Source organism: Pollachius pollachius (genome assembly GCF_949987615.1).
Source record: "Pollachius pollachius genome assembly, chromosome: 1".
Lineage (NCBI taxonomy): Eukaryota > Metazoa > Chordata > Actinopteri > Gadiformes > Gadidae > Pollachius > Pollachius pollachius.
Window position 1 is genome coordinate 6,058,729 of NC_136934.1, and position 13,064 is coordinate 6,071,792.

The 13,064-nt window shown below is 50.8% G+C and overlaps 1 protein-coding gene across 1 annotated transcript in view; it reads left to right on the forward strand.

The window, feature by feature from the left end:
* The window catches only part of arb2a (ARB2 cotranscriptional regulator A), a gene marked incomplete at its 3' end in the record, with an annotated part of 106,041 nt that extends 103,318 nt beyond the window's left edge, over nucleotides 1-2,723 (forward strand). The window contains exons 11-12 of the mRNA XM_079752003.1: nucleotides 1,689-2,004; nucleotides 2,700-2,723. Of these exons, the coding sequence (XP_079608129.1) occupies nucleotides 1,689-2,004; nucleotides 2,700-2,723 (340 nt within the window). The remainder of the gene's footprint in view (nucleotides 1-1,688; nucleotides 2,005-2,699) is intronic.
* Nucleotides 2,724-13,064: the final 10,341 nt, after the last annotated feature.

The following is a 13,064-nucleotide window of genomic DNA, read 5'->3' on the forward strand; positions in this document are numbered from 1 at the left end:
CGTTTAATTGTGAGCGCTTCATTCTGCAGTTTGACACCCCCATAACCATACTGCTACTGTTTGTTTCTATTTGCTGTTGGTGTGTGTGTGTGTGTGTGTGTGTGTCTGTGTGTGTGTGAGAGAGTACGTACGTGAACACTGGGTGGGTGTTTGTGTCTGTTTGTGTGTTCGCAGACATGCGTGTGCGTGTCTGCTTGTATGAAACCATGTATGTGCCTACGTCTGCATGAGAGTACGCGTGTGTGCGTGTGTGTCTGTTTGTTTGTTTGCGTGTGTGTGTGTGTGTGTGTGTGCGTGCGTGCGAGCGTGCGCCTGCGTGTATCTTCCCGAGGAGAGCAGAGGAATGCGGTGTGTCCAGGCGTGTTATCAGGCTGACCTAGCAGAGGTCTCGGTTATCACGGTCCCAGGGCTCTCAGGGTGAACGCCGACACGGCCGTCCCAGCGGCCACGCCTGCTGCCCTGCAGCCTCCAAGTCCCCTTGCTGTCCTGGCTCACCCTCTATCTAATCAACATGGACCGCTCTCTGTCCCCCTGCACACCCACAGACCCTGTGTGTGTGTGTGTGTGTGTGTGTGTGTACACATCCGCAGATACACATGTGCACGGACATGCTCAGAGATAGCCCTTTGCCTTGTAGCCACACTCGGTTGATATAGACATGCACCACTTATGTCCCTCCCCTCCCCCTCCCCCCGCCTCATCCATCCACAACTATCAGGGCATACAGGACACGCACACACATAGACGCGCACACACACACACACACACAGAGACAAGCATGCATGCACACACACGTACACGTACAGACGGGCAGATAGCCGCATGTACACTTATGCTGAGCCGTGTAGCGGTGCTAGCAGCAGATAGCCGTGCGCGGTGTGAGGTGACGAGACGGAGCAGGAAGCTGAAGTAGCGGCGTGCAGGAGGGGGGCGCCACTAGGTCGGCGCGGAGCAGGGGTCCGGGAGGTCTCCAGACTGATTGGACTCACTGTCTGGCCCCCCCCAACCCCACCCCATCCCCTAAACGCCGATCACCTGACCTCAGTCTGCTGCCGTTCTCCATTCCACTGCCAGTGCCAGACCCCCATCCCCACCAGAGTAGGTCCTGACCCGGACCCCCTGCCTGCAGTGGGGAGGAGACATTTTGTCTCATCGCCCGGCCCTTAGCAGAGGGCACGCGGCCGGGGGTCGGTGATCGAAGGTGCAGATTCCAGATCCATGCTAGTTGGCGCCGCTTTAATCCCTTCTTGTTTGTCATGGACGGTAGTTCACCGCCGTTGTTGTTACGAAACAGCCTGTTAGCCACAACGCGCCCTCCGCTGTTTGGTAGAATGTAAGCCATCCCAGGCAATCATCCGCACCCTGATGAGACATATTTGGCACGACAACAAGCCCTTAAACAGATCGAGTTTGGGTGGAAATCACGGGCTCACACTTTGTGTCTGCAACACTGTTTTGAGCGGTAAGTGAGTTTGGCAGCAGCTCTTGGATCATGGTGGAGGCGGGGCGGGCAGAAGCGAATTACATTTGGCACTCGGCGGCTATCAGGCAGTAATTAGTATAGCTAACATCCCAGATGAAGGAGTCAAGTCTAGGTCAGGCTAAAAAACTTCAAGGATCTTAGCGGGTTAAGGTTGGGAGGCCATGGCCCTGCCCTCCCCCTCCCCCCACATTCCCCCCCCAAGCAGAAGTTCATGCCACGCCGGCTCGGATTTGCTGAAAGCCGCCGCGACCCCTCGTGACCTAGAGGCGTCGGGGCCGGTCACATGTCAGGCGGGCTCCCTCGGACCCCGGCTGGACGGGGCCCGGCCGGTCGGATGCTCCAGGCCCCCCCGGCCCCTGGCCCGACCGCGCTCGGCCCCGCCCAGGCTATCAGCCGGAGCCCGGCGTCTCCGCCTCACACAGCAGGCTCTCCACAGCGGCGCCGCCTTACAGTTTGACAACGGCCGTCCCTTTGCATTCCTGCCCCCCCGCCGAGCCCCCCAGTCTCAGTCCAATCAGCGAGTGTGTGGCAGTGTGGACGGGGGGGCAATGGATGAAGAGAATGAACAGAGATGTGCACACGCAATGCGGGCATCTGTATGGTTTGGTGGTGCCCTAACACACACACACACACAGAATGATTGCTTTGTACAGTTGCAGAAATCTCCATTTTAATCGTATTAAATCTCTTATTTGTATTGAGTGTGGGGGCTGAATGTTGTGTGTGTGTATATAAGTTGTTTGCTTGGAGAAAGGTTTGTGTTTTTGTGTCTATTTCAGGTTCCAAGAAAATAATAATCTTCCAATACATCCCTAATCCCTTTTAATACACTGAATACTTGGAAATTGACATATATGATATATATTTATCTATGCATATTTTCTCAATGTCATTCGATTAATCTCAATGTGGTTATTTCCGACGAATACCATGACTTGCTTACTGGACCTGGATACCGGTAATACAGTTAATAGTTAGAGCCACTAACTAACTAACTTTACTGTACTCTACGTATACACACACACACACACCCACACACACACACCCCCACGCGCGTGTATATGTGGCCTAGTTTTTCGGTCTTGTTTTCAGAAAACACAAGCTAAGCCGTGCTACGCAAACTAGAGCGTCATTAGATCGCTGCACTGTAGATTTGACCCCTGACCCCCTAAGCTCCCAACTCTAACCCCACCCCTCTCTTTTCCGCAAATCCCAGAGGCCGCACGAGCCCAGCGAGTGACCCTTCCTCCTCCTCACTTTATTATGGCGTTCAGATCATCCTCTGCCTTGTCTCCATACTGTAATCCTATTTGCCCTGTCATGGGTTTGTGTCAGCAGATGGTGTGTGTGTGTGTGTGGGTGTTTGTGTTTGTGTTTGTGTGTGTGTGTGCGTGCGTGCGTGCTTGCGTGCGTGTGTGTTTGCGCGCCTGTGGAGGGGATATGATGCACAGCTCACTCACAGCTGTTTGGACTAATTCTTTGGCCCCACAGTATGTCATTCCAAAGAGGGTGGTCCCCGCACACACACACACAGACACACACACACACACACACACACACACACACACAGACACACACACACACAGACACACACACACACAGTCAAGCCATACCCACTTTGTTACCCAGTCAGGAATTATGAGTCCTCCTCATTTGCCCAAACCCTCCCTGGACCTGTTAGATTGAAGTCGAGGAGGTCCCTGCCCGATGAGCATCTGTAAACGTTTTTTGGGGAGCAGCCAGAAATAAGCACACAATTATACACTGTTTGGAAGTTGCTTTTATGTTGGCTTGATTTCTAAAGCCAATTCAGCACACAGCCCAATCGAACCGGTTATCTGGGATAGGTGCTGAGTCTGGAGCAAGGCAAGGCCACGCCGGGTTAGAGTAGGCAGGCATTAGTTTAAGTGGAATTTGTAACGAAAAACGGCAACGAGGAATTTCTTTTTTTGCTTGGTTGCAACGCAGATCAGAGGCTTCAAGGTCTAACGTTTGGTCCAGTTTTACAAAAATATTACCCTGGAAAAGTATTACACTCAAGTGCTTACAATCTGGGTTTCATATTTTTTTTACAATCCATCCCTTGTGGTGAGCGAGCGCATTTCTGATCACTCGAGTCCTGTCTCATCTGCAGGCTGGGAGGGGTGGCTCTATGCGTGCCGCTAAATTAGCACGATGGCTTAACAGGGCAAAGGGAAACACAAGGCTAATGAGATTCACTGACTGTGACGTTAAGACGTCTTTAGGACCGCAGTCCTAGCTTTGTACCACTCGAGGCGTTGAGGTTAGGTGATGACGCAACAGCCAGGTGAGACCCAATGCTGTAGGCACTGGATTATGGGGTGGTGGAACTATGAACTAGCTGGTCCATCCATATAGAAAGGGTTCCCTCTGACTTCCACATACTTCCACGAGTGACCTCTCAGTGTAGGAAGGAGCTGCAGTAGATCAAGGAGCATCCTACTCGGTTCTTACGCAAAAGCTACATTTCCCCCAAACCCTCCATGAAGCTGTGAAACGGAGAGAGCTGTGAGGTCTCTGTAGGAGGTCGTGCACGATGAGCATCTGTAAATATAATATGCGAGGGAAGTAGCCCGGAAATAGCCTCAGCAAACAATAACACACTTGTTTTGCACTTGTGTTTATTTTGCTTTTGTTTTTCTTTCCTTTACAACTCTGTGCGACTGCGTTACCCTCTGCGCTGTTTTCGTGTATGGAAGACGTCGGAGCGATCACACGCCGTGGAGTGTTTGACATTGTTGGGGTCTACGGGGGAAAGGGGAAGACCTAGGATGACAGGCTCAAAGAGTCCTGTGTGACAACCGGCTTGTCTTTGCTCTGTCGGCGGCTGTCTCTTTAACCTCACAACAGTCTCTCAGCCCGAATCCGAATCCTTGCGCTGCCCTGTATGTAGTAAGAAAAATAAACTCAACATGCACATTTGGTTCGTTTCCCATGAAGTTATCAAGTCAAAACAATGTTTAATAATTTATGATTTTTTTTTTACATTATATATTACGTATATTTGCTTATTTCTCAGCATTCCTTCCCACCACTTTTCCTCATGTCTCTTCCATGTTCTCAAAAACCAATTTCCATCCCATGTTTTTATCGTTTCTGTTCCGACTTTAAAGCCTGCAGGGGAGGGGTCGATAAGCCCCTGCCCCGCACACGAGCACAGCCACCCAACCGCCCTGGCCATCCTTCTGGAGGCAGAATGAATTGCACCTCCATCGATCTCCATGGGAAACGTCTGTATCACACCTGAATAATGAAATAGCGTCAGGAGGAGGAGGAGGAGGAGGAGGAGGTGGAGGAGGAGGAGGGAGGGGGAGGAGGAGGTGATCCTGGCAAGGGCTTGGGGCATGGTGGATGGAGGGGTGGGGGGCATTTTAAAAAGTTTATCAGGAGCCAGATAGGGAAATGAAGATTGGGTATTGACGAGCAGAAGCGCGGGTGACAGAGCCAAGAGAGCTTGAAATAAACGTTGCTGGCGTTGGCGGGCGGCATGTGGCCCGGTCATTACGGCGGAACACGCCCTGCTCAACCTTGGGCCAGTCGATAAGCTATTATAACCATGCAAATGGTGGCTGCATCACACGGCTGACATATTGGCGTTGTGTGCCGACACAGCCACCGGGGTTATACATCATTATTGGAATGCACGCTACAAATATGCATGGTGTTTGGCCCCCCTTTCTGTTGATCTGCACACATCTCGCTTCAAAAGAGAACGGCGAATGAAGTGTAGCAGTGTGTGTGGGAATGTGGGGGGAAGCTAATGTTAGTGTTTGTGTGTGTTAGTGAGGTCATAATATCGATATTCCGGTTACTCTCATTCAAAGTCTTTGTGCCGTTTCTTTCTTATTGCCCTTCTCATCCATCTACCCTCTCCCTCTCTCTCTTTCTCTCTCTCTCTCTCTCTCTCTCTCCCCCTGTCTCCCTGCCTCTCTCTCTCTCTCTCTCTCTCTCTCTCCTCTGCCGGTCTCTCCCTCACTAACTTAATTAATCTCGCTCACTCTCGGCCTGTTCCTCTCTCTCTCCCACCCACCTCTCAGGCTGGCAGGTCATTTGCTCTAGGAGACATCAGGCGGACACGCGGCCCGATGATGTCATTTGGGCTAAAGACTGTGTAAACACTGCGCTGACCTTTGATTTAGATTTGTCAATAGAGACGGTTTTGGAGAACACACGGAGATTGTGTGGGTTCCAGAGTGCCCTACCCTGGCTGTGTTAGTCAGGGACTAACTGATATGATAACCTTAGATACACCCAGACTTACCTCTGACCCGTGGCTAACACAACTCTGTCTGGCGCTCTCCCTCTCTTTCTCGCACTCTCTCTCTCGCACTCGCACTCTCTCTCTGGCACTCTCTCTCTTTCCCTTTACCTCTCCCTCTCTCTTTCTCTCCCTCTCTCTCTCCCACTCTCTCTCTCGTCTTGTCACATACCTTTCTCTCATTGTCTGTTTGCCTCTGTTCACCTCTGTATAACTTGTTTGTTATCCTCTCTCTTTCTTTCCCTTTCCCTCTCTCTCTCGCTGCTGCTCTCATGAAGTCCATTTTAGCTTGCAGCACATAGAGCGTCAGAGCTGTATCTCGTTTTGTTAAGTGTGATAGGTGATGAGTCCGGGACATGGCCAGGGCAGGGGGGGTTAGAGGATGCAGGATTAGTGTAGGAGGAGTTTGTGAGCAAAAACGGAAACCTCTTTACTTAAGTTGAAATTGCTGGAGGACCTTGCACATCAGAGGCTTCAAGGTTCAACGTTTGGGCCTCAACTCTTCTAAAACCCCATCACCCAGGAAACCGATTCCACTCAAGTGCTAACCCTTTTTTTCAATTGATTGTTTGTGGCGGGCACACTTATATTTCTTGTTTATTATTTTTGATTACTCAAATTCTGTCTGCAGGACATCTTGGTATCTTGTTCAAATAAAGCGATGGCTTTAAAGTGTTCAGTGAACCCCAGGCCAAAGACACACACTGACACTAACGTTTGGAGGTCTTTAGGACCCGCTGTGTACCTACTGCCCCAGGGGGGGTGAGGTGTCGAAGCAGCAGACAGTGAGGTGTCGAAGCAGTGAGACCCGGTGGTAGATGCGTTGGTTAATTGGAGACCATAAGCATGCTGGACGTGAAGGGAGCAAGAACATTCATGCAAGAAGGTTTCCCACCAATTTCTATGCTATGTTTTGTCTCCAAAACCAAAACAATTGCTCTAAGCGTAGGAAGGAACTGCAGTATACCCAGGAGCCTCCTACTCTGTAATGGCTCAAATAATCCACCGTAGGAAATATATGGTTTGAGCATGATGCTCTTCTGGAAGCAGGTGCACCTTGTGGAGAACAGAGGAACTGCAGCAGCCCCATCAGGGTGATTCTGTGGGACCTCCACTCACATGGAACTCTGTTCAGAGGGTAGAAGCCTGGCCCCCCCTTCTAGAACACACAGATTTGTTCCACCAAGTTTTGCGCACGGTGACTCGCAGATGGGCAGCGATTAATCAGAGAGGTAACTGTGAAGTAGTTTGCAATTAGACTGGAAAGCTCTGAAGCATGCTAATTGAATCAGAAATTAGCGACAACGCTGCACTGTGGTGTAATAAGGCTAGCTGCCGCTTGCAGCAGGTGCCAGGCCGTTCAGCTGTGCAACAAGGTATTTAAGTCCCATTAGCGCTAGTAAAATATTCCTTGCTATGGAACAGTTCGATATCCTGCCCGTTTATACCATCCGTGTCCCCGGGACGAGCCAAGCGGCTAGCCATAGCCACGCAGCCGACCAAGCCACTTATATAAAAAAAGCAGCTAAGTCTATCTCACCTGCTTCCATTGGCTTTGGCTAACATGGTCAAATGCTAACCTGGTCGAATCGAGCGCTGGGCTGATTGAGTAAAGAATGGTTTCTCATTTGACTCCGGGTAAGTGGAAAATAAGAGTTCCTTTTAACTTGTTGGCTCTTAAAGTGTAGTGATAATAGTGAATGATGGTACGTGCATGCTGCCATCACGTCCGTGTACGGGCCAGGGTGCGTTGGTAAGCAGCGTCAGACAAGAGAGACACGCTGGTCGTCTTGTCTGCCCCCTCTGCTCTTCTACCGTCTGGTTCTATCCCTCGCTCTCAACTCCCTCTCCACCCCTTGGGTCTCTCCCCTCCCCTCCCCCTTTCCCCGAGGGCTCCTGGTTTGCTGACATATCCCCCGACATGACAGGATCAACCGCAGTGGAATTAAAAATGAAGGGGCTCCCATCTCCTCCTCTCACCCACTTGCTCGAAGAGGGTTAGGGCGACTGCGGAGTCTCGGGTCGGAGTTATTTTAGGTCATTTTCGTGGGGAGAAGGGGGTAGGAAGGGAGGCGGTGGAAATGTGAGCGAGCGAGGCAGATAGAGATGTGAGAAGGGGGGAGAGAGAGAGAGAGAGAGAGAATTCCCCAGGTTGACTGAGGCATGCTGTGCAGCTCTGGCTTTAAAGCGTTCAGTGTGCCACGCGTTCTGCCGGAGAAGAGGCCAGGCCTGACTCCCCTCTCTATGTGTGCCTGTGTGCGTACAGGGGCACAGGTGTATGTTGCCTTTCTCTCTGATATGCTCGTGTGTGTGTGTGTGTGTGTGTGTGTGTGTGTGTGTGTGTGTGTGTGTGTGTGTGTGTGTGTGTGTGTGTGTGTGTGTATTGGAGTGTTTCTCTGTCCACTGAGGTATGTAAGCGTGTGTGTTTGTGAATCTGTTGGAGTCAATAGGTTTGTGTGTGTGTGTGTGTGTGTGTGTGTGTGTGTGTGTTTGTGTGTGTGTTTGTGCAGACAGCTTCCTCTCATCTGTCTGCTCTATGCGCCTTGCCCCTTCTCAACATTCCATCCCTGCCCTCGCCAAGTCTGACATCTTCATCAGCCTCGTGTCACAGTTTGTCTGAAGCATACACACGGACACATAAACACTCACAACGAGGACTGTTAGAAACACTGGAAGCGCACACACAAAAAATGAAAAATGTTTACATGATTGTCCTAAAAACATTTACATGACAACCCTTGAACATAAATATTATATATATATATATATATATATATATATATATATATGTGAGTGTATTAAATCTTTTCTCATAAATGGTTTTATGGTAGATGTTATGATGCAGTAAAAATCGCCTGCATTTTCTGTCTGGCATTTGCAAATGTACCACAATCTGAGCTTTGAGGCATATCTTGATGTTCCACGACCGGTCACTAACCGATTAATCTCCTGTTCATCTTCCCCTTCTGAGAGGCTATGGGTGGTCTTTTTATTGAGTTTGCCACAGATCACCTAACACTAAGGCCCCCATAGTGGAGTGGGCGGAAGGAACACCACAACCGATCCCGGTGCACCTGTTGGGTCTCGCCGGACACTCAACCAGAGCTGTGTCTCACGCTCCTGGTTTAGCTCATCTTTATCTGATACATCTGTCTGCTGACTGATCACCTTCTGCTCTTTCCTTAGTTTATCCCCACTGTATCTCTTTGGGCCTTGGCATACCACCTCGAACATTTGTCAAATCTAAATTGGGCACCAGATAAGTATTTGTACTCGGCAATGATGAAATTCCTCAATTGCAGATCTTGTTCATCTTAATTTCAGCCGACGCGCAAACTGGCAGCATATTCCAACAACAGCTTGTTAAACAAGTTTGAATCTCAGCGCCAACCAGGGTCTGTTTGTACAGTTAGCTGCCCTCCCCCATTACCTCTCTCTCTCTCTCTCTCTCTCTCTCCCCCTCTCTCTCTCTGATCCTATTTCACAGTGGAACCATCAGGGGCTTATCCCAATCTGTGTTTTGGCCGGGGGCCCAGTTCAGCACCAGGGCCATCTGAAGTCACCCGTGAACTCTCAACCTTTTTCCCTCCGTGTCCTTTCCCCTCTCCAGCAACCCCGCCCCCCCCCTCCTCCACCCCACTCCTCCGGCTCCGTCTCTGCCTATTTAAGGAGGAGGGCTCCTCTATTCAGCGGATGCTCTTATGCATATTTTACACCGAACACGTCAAAGCACACTTTGGGAGTCCTTTGGAGTTCAACAATGAGCTCCCTGCTGCTGTGGAACGCCCACCGCCGTCCCAACACCCCGGCACCCAGAGAGGCAGCCAGTCGGTTCAGCCAACCCATCAGCCCCCCAGACAGACAGACCCATCGGTTAGCCCACCAAGCGATCATCCAGGAATATAACGAGTCGTCCGGTCCACTAGCTAGCAATCGTCCATTAAAAACGCAAAACAACAAGTAAACAAGTGAGGTTGCAATCTAGGCTATATATGGTTGGGAGCCAATAAATCCTTTGTGCTGTACACATTCGACGCAAGATATAATGTAGACTTTATGTTTTCAAACATAATGGCGGAATTGTGCCCATTAAAAATTGTGTTCTTTCAAACCACTAAGAATGTCTCAATTAAATCCAACTTTCAGGCTTTTGCCTTTTTGCCATTTTCTCTGCGTCACTATTTACGGTTAACGAGATTGTGATCTCAAACATCTGAGCTTGTAACCTAGCCTAGGGTTTCCCAATCCATGTGTCTGGGACCAGGCTCTGCGGTTGTTTTGATTTATTTGGTGGGGCAAAACTCTGTTTTATATTATTGACTTTTAAACCTGTGCTTCACGATTGTTGATATATGCACCAAATACTCATTGACACATCTGTCCGCGAAAGGTACCAGTGAACCCATAATTGTGCTGGTTTTTATAAACATCTTAGAATGATCTTCAACATAATTAATTCAACGTTATTCCATTTTGCCAGTGTCCACCAACCAATTTGTGGACATTCTACTCCGCTCCGAGCGTTGGTGTGGTTCCTGGCTAGTGTAATGTTGGTGTTGTTCCCTGGTAGTTTAACAGTGGTGTGGTTCCTGGCTAGTGTTACGTTGGTGTTGTTCCCTGGTAGTTTAACGGTGGGGTGGTTCCTGGCTAGTGTTACGTTGGTGTGGTTCCTGGCTAGTGTAATGTTGGTGTTGTTCCCTGGTAGTTTAACAGTGGTGTGGTTCCTGGCTAGTGTTACGTTGGTGTTGTTCCTGGCTAGTGTAATCATGGTGTGGTTCCTGGCTAGTGTAACGGTGGTGTGGTTCCTGGCTAGTGTAACGGTGGTGTGGTTTCTGGCTAGTGTAATATTGGTGTGGTTCCTGGCTAGTGTAACGGTGGTGTGGTTCCTTGGTAGTGTAACGGTGGCGTGGTTCCTTGGTAGTGTAACAGTGGCGTGGTTTCTTGGTAGTGTAACGGTGGCGTGTTTCCTTGGTAGTGTAACGGTGGCGTGGTTCCTGGCTAGTGTAACGGTGGCGTGGTTCCTTGGTAGTGTAACGTGGCGTGGTTCCTGGCTAGTGTAACGGTGGCGTGGTTCCTGGCTAGTGTAACGGTGGCGTGGTTCCTGGCTAGTGTAACGGTGGCGTGGTTCCAGGCTAGTGTAACGGTGGCGTGGTTCCTGGCTAGTGTAACGGTGGCGTGGTTCCTGGCTAGTGTAACGGTGGCGTGGTTCCTTGGTAGTGTAACGGTGGCGTGGTTCCTGGCTGGTGTAAAGGTGGCGTGGTTCCTGGCTGGTGTAACGGTGGTGTGGTTCCTGGCTAGTGTAACGGTGGTGGTGGCGGCGGTGCTGGGGTGATTGTGCTCCAACCCGGAGGGTGGTGTCAGCGGTGTGGGACATGCTGTGCGGGTAACCTTCGCTAACATGTCTGACCCTGTCGCGGAGCTCCGTGGAGCCCAGGTGCTGACAGGACCAAAGTTCTCTCATGCTCTCTCCGCGTCCTCCCCCACCACCGCCACTGTCGCTGAATGTCAGCCCAGCGCGGGGTGCCGGGTGCTAAAAGTGTCATGATATCTGCTCCGGTGTCTCCAAGCCGAGAGGGAATAGGACATAACAGGGCTGCAGGAAAGGTCTGCACCTCGGGAAACAGTTAGCGTAGGTTCTCATGACATTCTGTCAGCTTCCTATACACTCCTGAGGAGGTGTGTGTGTGTGTGTGTGCCTGCCTGCCTGTGTGTGTGTGTGTGTGCGTCTCACACCCAGGCAGGATCTTTTGAGTTAACTAGCGCTCGTCGGTTAGTGTGTATGTGCATGTGCGTGTGCACAAGGCCAGCTCGGCTCAACCTCCTGTAAGAGAGGCATGGCACTGTGGATGACCCTCCTTGGTGGGGACAGGCCTTTTTAAATAGAGCACACTGATGCAATCCTGGGTAAATACATTAAACCAAGCTGTGGAGAAAGCACTGTTTAGCCAACATCCACCTTCCTCTGCGCACTAATTTAACCGGCTTTGTTCTTATCCACCTGTGTCTCCCTCTCGCTCTCCCGCTCTCTCCTCCTTTCCCCCTCTAATGTGTATTTAAGGATAGCCTGCTTATCTCCGTCTCTCCACCTCTGTGTGAACCCGCGGCACACGCGCTCTTTCCCCTATCTCCGGGCTACGTCTGAATTCCGCCTGATCCAAATTACCACCACCAGCACCAGCACAACGGCAGCACCTCAGTCCCCCCCACACCCCCCATCCATCCCTGCCTGCCTCCACCTCCAGCCCTGCCTGCCTCCCACCTCCATCCGTCTCTCCTTGACCAGGCCGGGCCGCGGGTCTGATCCCAGACCTGCCCAGGGATCACCGGCCGTGCCAAAGGTGCGGTGAGTGACGTGGCACTCTGGCTGACCCCTGGCTGCTTGGCATGGCCGCCTCCCTAATGAGATTAGCCCCGGTAATGCCGACTCTGTGTCTGTTTCTCCTGGTCCGGCTCGGCCCAGCACGCCCTGGGGCTCTCTGTTTAGCCAGCAGCGGGGCCGCGAGTGCCAGGATTCACAGGTCGAGGGCAGGACAGGACCCACATGCCCCTCGCCCCCACCCGTCTTCTGTATTTCTCTATCTATTTACGCACCCAGCCTGGGGTTTTGTATTATTGCCAGACGTTTGTTGCTTTGTATTGAAGTGTTTTATTTTGGCTGCGTGTCAAGCAACCTCTTGTAATGTTTGGGTCTGGTTGTTTACTGCTCTCTTGCTTTCACTCTCACTCTCTCTCTCTGTGTCGCTATCTCTCTCTCTCTCTCTCTCTCTCTCTCTCTCTCTCTCTCTCTCTCTCTCTCTCTCTCTCTCTCAGCAGCTTTGCTTATACTGGGAACATGTAAAGGTGCCCTTTGATGGCTGGAATAAACAATACTGGGCAATGATCAAACAATGCCCTGATCCGCTGGAATACACAATCACAACCGTACACACACATACACACGCACACACACACACACACACACATGCACACACACACACACACACACAATGCCACATACACTCACAGTGTCCGAAGCCAGGCGACCAAGCGAGGGACCCAGGCTCCTAAGCTGCTGAGCTTATGTGTGATTGGCTTGGGGGAATGCTCACGGAACCGTTAAGTGCAAAGCTGCTCTCTGTACCGTCCTGCGAGGACCCATGGAATCACACAATGTTACCACAGCGGACCACCTAATACTACCACAACTCCTACAACTACTACTAATACAACTACATCTACTGCTACTACTACTACTGCTGCTAAAAGCAAAACAAAACTGGCAGAGAAACTTTTTGTGGGTTATCCTGGGACTTGAAATGATAA